Here is a 6,015-nt window from a genome sequence, read left to right on the forward strand (position 1 = left end):
ATATATGAGCACTTCAGTATACTCTGAGAACGATAACTATCTCCACAGGTGGTAAAATTGTCAATTACTACCATTACTGATGTACCAGAAGGGATCGAACAGTCTACTGAAAGTTTCAAAAAATCAAGTCATAGTATACGTATAGATGAAGACCTAGGGGGTATGGTTACGTGTATTCTCGGGCGTATACTGCACTATTGTGAGACGGGGTTCCTCCGTCGCTTCCACATCGGTAGCCTACGGCTTCTAGCATCCTTTGGGTCACGCCCACATGGATGACCGCATTAAATGAAAGACTGAAGTGGGGACTTCGTGAGATGGGAGCAAAAAGGGGTCGACTAACCTGACATGACGTCACCCGGTCGTTGGTAAAAGCCTGCAGTCCTGGCGAGCCAGTCTAAGGACACGTGCGACTTGATGCCGTGCTCGGCCAGCGTCGGATGGAAAGCACTGCCCGGTAACAGTCCGGGCAAACCGGCGGGAAGGCCGCCGCCCGCCTGAAGTCCATACAACGGGTGTCCCGCCTGAAGCACGGGATGGTAGCCGGGGAGGGCCCCCAGCAGTCTCCCGGCTGCCTGGGATGCAACGACGGCAGCCACTGAGGCCGGCACGGAGGGCGGAGGCGGGCTACCGTGTTCACCCTCGGAGCAACTTCCGGGCGACTTGGACGCCGGGGTCGCCCGGCCCGAAGAGTCTCGGGCCAGCAACGCTTCGATGCAGAAGGACTTGGCCGTGGACGCTGCGGCCGCTGCAGCCGCCGCGGCAGCCACGGTAGTGTCTGCCATCCTGCCGTCCTCTCTGGGACTCCTTTTCGCGTTCTCAGGAACGCGAATTCCTCCACTCCTGAGCACTGCAGGCACGAACCTTCCTCGGCTTACAGTTCGCCGTCGACGCAGAGGTTCACGGGGCCTGCTGCACGGACCTGTCTCGTAGTTGGCGGGTGCAGCGCGCCTCCGCTGAGAGTCCCCGGCGCGATGTATGTATCTCGCACTCTCTCGCTCGTGGGACACGGCGGCGGCTCCTTGCTACACCGTTTTCTCTACTCACACACGCACGCACAGGGAAGAGATTCAGAGCGGACTCGGTGGTCGCGTCTCGTCGGCGCGAACGGCGCCGGGAAGAGAAGGGTGGGAGAGAAGAGGGGGATGGGGGGAGAGGGGGACCCGCAGCAGCGATAGCGCGCCCGCACGCCGGCTCCGGGAGCGGCCGCCGATCTCTGCGCGTAGCGGAAGGGGCGGCGCTAGGCCTAACCGCTAGGCCTAATGCGTTGCGGATGGCGCTGTTGGAGAGCTGCTGCTGCTCCGAGGCCGGGTTTTCGGAAGGCGGGGTTCAGGCGCCGGAGGCGGAGGAGGAGGAAGATGTGGAGGTGGGAAGAGCGCTGCTCTTCCCTTTCGACCGGCGACGTATCTCTCCATCGCACTCCCTCTCCCGAACTCCAGAGCAGCGCGCGCCCCTCGCCCTCCGCGGAGGCTTGCGCGGTCCGGGGCTTCGATTGCGGCCCGACGCTGGGAGGATTTGCGAGCGCTCTCAATTGGACTCGCATTGTTGTATTCCTGTGTAGCTTGCAAGCCTGTGGAGCCGACGTGTTACGTGTGGATGAATGGGCATCCTGAGCGGCGCAGTTTTGCGAGGTCGGCAGATGGCGTGGTTGCGCTAATCCTTGGCCACTTTGCGGTGGTGTTGGCGCCTAGCGCGGCTTCCACGGGAAGGGGATGGGTGAGGAAGCAGAGAACGAGAGCTCACGTTGCTCCTGCTGTCTTGCATGGATGTGTGACTGAAATGAGCCTGTAATGTAGTCGTTCGTAGTTTTCGCTTCACTAAACGCTGTTGCTGCCTTGTACCTATTTCACGGATAGCTATACAAGTTTTTCATTTCTTGGCCCGGCCACGGCAGCTGCAATGCGGTGAAGCTGAAACTCAAGAATGTCATGTACGTGTTTAAGTCAACCGTGAGTACTTCACCACGGAGGTCTCATTCGATGAAAAAGCTTTCTAATGGAGTACAACTAGCATATAGTTATATAATGTTTTATACAGAAGCTGTACCCAAATACCATAATTGATGTTATTAAATTTTTAAATCGAGCGCGGTTTCTTCTACTACAGCTCACCGCGCTCGTTTCTTGTGTAATGGACTGACACCCAGAAGAAGCATCGCCATGCAGTTGGCAACACAGAACTGCCCGCTGAACGAGTTCTCTTTAGCACATATCTCTGCTGCGGTGGTGTATTTCATGGTCATTAATTTGAGTTCAGCAACAATTAGTGCTCAAGTGTATCAACTGTAATTCGGCAGTGCCTTATGTATATCTTATGCCACTATTGTGAGGCGTTTTACTTTATCTTGTGACAAACATGGCCGATTGCATCGTCTGATATATGGGCAAGTCTAAATGGTTTAAGCAGCTTGTATATGGTGAGAGCCAATACGGAAGCTAATGACAAAGTTTTCAATTTGCCGCATCGGATTGCAGTGTTCATGCGTTTCAATCCTATCTCATGCCGTCAGTGTCTGGATGTAATCGCATATATCTCGAACTCATTACAAGATGGGCACTTAGCAAATTATATTTGTAGGCAATTTTTTTTCATTCCAAATTTTTTTCTGATTTATTTCCCGTTTGGCACGTATACAGTAGTATACGGTAGTGTTTTCGGGGTGTCGTTTAGATTCGCCCTTAAAAATCAAGACTTCATATGTCGGCAGTCAAATATTTCTACGAATTTAAGCAGTGACAGTTCAAACTAGCACCATGATTTACCTCATCAAACGAATAAACCTTAGTTCCTTTCTGCATAATTGAACCGTAGTCTCGCTGACACACTTGTCGCGGCCATATCTCGCGATCTGCTAGGCTTCAAAGATTTCCCCCTGCGCAGTTTTATATTTTTAAAGCCTTCCATGAAGTTTTGGGCCAGCCGCCGCAAGAATGGGTCTTAGTTTATTTTTTTCTCCAACGCTCACTATGGCTGTTACCGCGTCGCAGCATACGCGAGGACAATAAAAAAAATCTTATGTTCCATTAAGAAGCGAAAACGACTAATACGTTCGGCCTGCATTAGAGAAGGAAAAGTGCAAAAATTAAAAAGCAATGAGCTAATGTATCTGGGAAAAACCAAAGCGAATCATTTCTATTCCAGGAAAGGGCGCAATTTCCAGTTTGAAAACAAAAAAGAACTGAAACATCATCTCCCTTCTTCGGAGTGTGGGTCACATGCTGATATATTGTATGCGTCCCGCGATCAACAAAATTCACCGACGCGTCACTGCACGGCGGCGCCATCATCGTAGCATTTTTCCTTCGCTCATTCCTCGTCTCTTCCGATAAATCACCGTGCCCGAAAAAGGAGCACGTCTCAGAATAAAGGCGACGTGGGAAAGGAGAAAAGCACCGGAGGAGGAGGAGGGGCATTCATTACGACTGCTGTCGACGTCATTAAAGCACGCTTGCGCGCCGTCGAAACGAAACACTGCCCTCTCCGCCGAAACAATAACCGTATAAGATGATGGCTGCTGAGAGTGTGGCGTTAGTGGTGGTAAGAGAGAGAGGGCGGAAAGGGGGAGGGGGCGAATGTGATGGCGAACGGGAAGCAGTAAAAGTGCTTCCCTTTCCCGAGAAAATTTCTGCTTAGCGCGGCATCACGTCCACACAAATAGCTCTGCCGGTGTGCGAAGGAGAAAACGTCCTCGGAATGCAGTTGATGACTATGAAGAAGGCAGCGCGAGCAAGAAGAGCTCAGGCTGCTCTGAAAGCATAGAGAGAAAGAAAGCCCTGTCTTTTTTTTTTTTGTTCGTAAGAAGCGGGCGAGTGAAACAGAGAGAGAGAGAGAGAGATTTTGGCGCTAAGCGGAGCGAACTGTATACGTGTGTGCGCGCGGGATAACGGGCTGCAGGCAGACGTGGCGTCATCGACCGGATCCGTCGGCCGTCTCCGTCGGAGCGGAAGAAAGAAAAATGTAGGCGGAGCTTTTTGCGGTGACGTCACGTCTCTGAAGGCGGAGCCTGGGCTCCGCTGCCGATAGCCGCGGAAGGCGGGGACTCCTCCGCGTCGGGGACAATAATGTACCCCCGCCTCATTTTCCAAGATGGCCGCGATTAACGGTTACGGCTAGGAGAGGAGGAAGAGGCAGAAAAGAAGGAAAAAAGTTGCAAAGAGGCGCGCAAAGAGAAGGAAAGGAGAGGCGGAGAAAGAAGAACCGAAAGCGCAACAAACGATCAGCGTGCGCCGGGTCTGGGCTGATTGTTGCGGTTGGCGCTCTTGAACACACAGATCGGCGGGCCTTCTAGCGCGATTAGGAAAGAGACGGGAAGATATATATACTCTTTTATCGTCGCGTCGATAAAGGGCAGAAAGAGCCCCAATTAAGGGTTCGTGACGTCAGCGGTCGTTACCGCGCGACGCTCTGCGCGGGATTCCAGATTGGCAGGGAAAGTTGTTCCTGCCTGGTGTCGCATCGCCGCGCTGTCGTGGTTAGATAGCTATATTTTTTCCCCTGAGTATGGGATTTAAATAATGTTATATGCCCTCAATAAAACACTCGTAATTGAGTGTTATAGTAGAAGTACATACTATCTTCGGCGAAAAATTTGTCATGGCTAATTTTACTTGACCCTTCAGTTACTTTTTCCTCACTTTTACAGGCGCTATACCAGTCGAGGTGATGTCAGCAGCTTATCCCTTACAAAAATGATCTATAGACAGTCTATACACTTTTTATAGACTCTACTGCCTCCCTATAGATATTTATTTTTGTCTATTCATAGTCTATGGACGGGCTATAGATAAGTCTACTAAATGTGTGTGGCCATAAATCTATAGATTGTTTATAGACTGTCTATAGGATTTGTATAGCCTATAGATTGTTCTCTAGGGTTGGTCTATAGAGAGTCAATAGACTTTATAGCCAGAAGTCTATGGACAGTCTATAGACTGTCTGAAGAAATTTTTCTATGTGTAGAACTTTCCACCATCTCCAAATCCTATAGTCAGGTGCCGGTTAACGTGCAAAATGACATGCTACATTATTCGGTTCTTATCTTTTAACAAACTAAACTGTTCCAAAATATTTTATGAACGATACCAGAGGGTCCTGTTATAAACAGGGATTCAGAGAAGCTAAATTTTATCAGCGCGACTGAATGGAGTAGATGTAATTTGTCTTTATCTCAAGAACTTCATATTGTTAGGTGTTGAATCCACCTGTGTTCTGTTGCCCTCCTATAAAACTCCGTCCACTAAACTGAGCTGATACTGAAACTAAGACGGGCGCCATACTGGGAAGCCCTGACAAAGGATTTTCGGACGCACTGTGGAGTGTCAAGAGACAGCGGGAAACCTGGATGCTATGTTACAAAGCTCGTAAGCACCGCGTATGCCTCCGAACAAGGACGTAAATATAGTGATAAAATGCACAAAAAAGCAGGCGAATTCAATGCACAGAACACCAATAAATTTAAGAGAAGTGAGCGCCACCTTCCAATCTCTTTCCCCGAACTTTATCTCCTTCAGCCGAAAAATGCTCCCTAAGGAAACCACTAAAAATATCCACATTTTTTTTTACAGAAAATTTCAAAAAATGCAATGTACAAGTCGCATCGTTATAGTATCTAATGTTTCCTGGAATCGCAGTGCCAATAATAGACAAGGTATGGACTGAGACTCTTGGCCCAGTGTTAGGGGATCTGCCAGTGGGAGCTGGTTTTCTTTGCTTAACTAAATAGTTTTTATCACTTACCTGTGCAACCTGCAGGCCGATATTTTATTATCATTTTGTTGCACTACGTCTCGCAGTTGTATCTAACGCGCTTTTTGGCTTCCTCGCAGAAAACTGCTCTGTCCATTTGCCAAGATGCCTTGTCAAGCAGCTGTAACTCCCACAGCCTTTATCGCATTGGCTGGTAAAAGATAAAAAGGCTTCTTAGTCTGCGAGCATTTTTACTCATTTATTTTCTCTAAGCGCCGAAATGCATTACACAGAGCATATGGTTAAAGCAACAACAACAACAACAACAAC

The 6,015-nt window shown here is 49.4% G+C and overlaps 1 protein-coding gene across 2 annotated transcripts in view; it reads right to left on the bottom strand.

The window, feature by feature from the left end:
* Positions 1-1,137, bottom strand: part of LOC144104728 (uncharacterized) — an 81,965-nt gene extending 80,828 nt beyond the window's left edge. Inside the window, exon 1 of one of the 2 annotated variants that reach the window (XM_077637887.1) lies at positions 344-1,137. In XM_077637887.1, coding sequence (XP_077494013.1) covers positions 344-785 — 442 coding nt within the window. In that variant the 5' untranslated portion in view covers positions 786-1,137. The remainder of the gene's footprint in view (positions 1-343) is intronic. The other variant, XM_077637888.1, reaches the window with a different exon arrangement.
* Between the last annotated feature and the right edge of the window lie 4,878 nt (positions 1,138-6,015).

The sequence above is a fragment of the Amblyomma americanum genome, chromosome 9 (genome assembly GCF_052857255.1).
Source record: "Amblyomma americanum isolate KBUSLIRL-KWMA chromosome 9, ASM5285725v1, whole genome shotgun sequence".
Taxonomy (NCBI): Eukaryota; Metazoa; Arthropoda; class Arachnida; order Ixodida; family Ixodidae; genus Amblyomma; species Amblyomma americanum.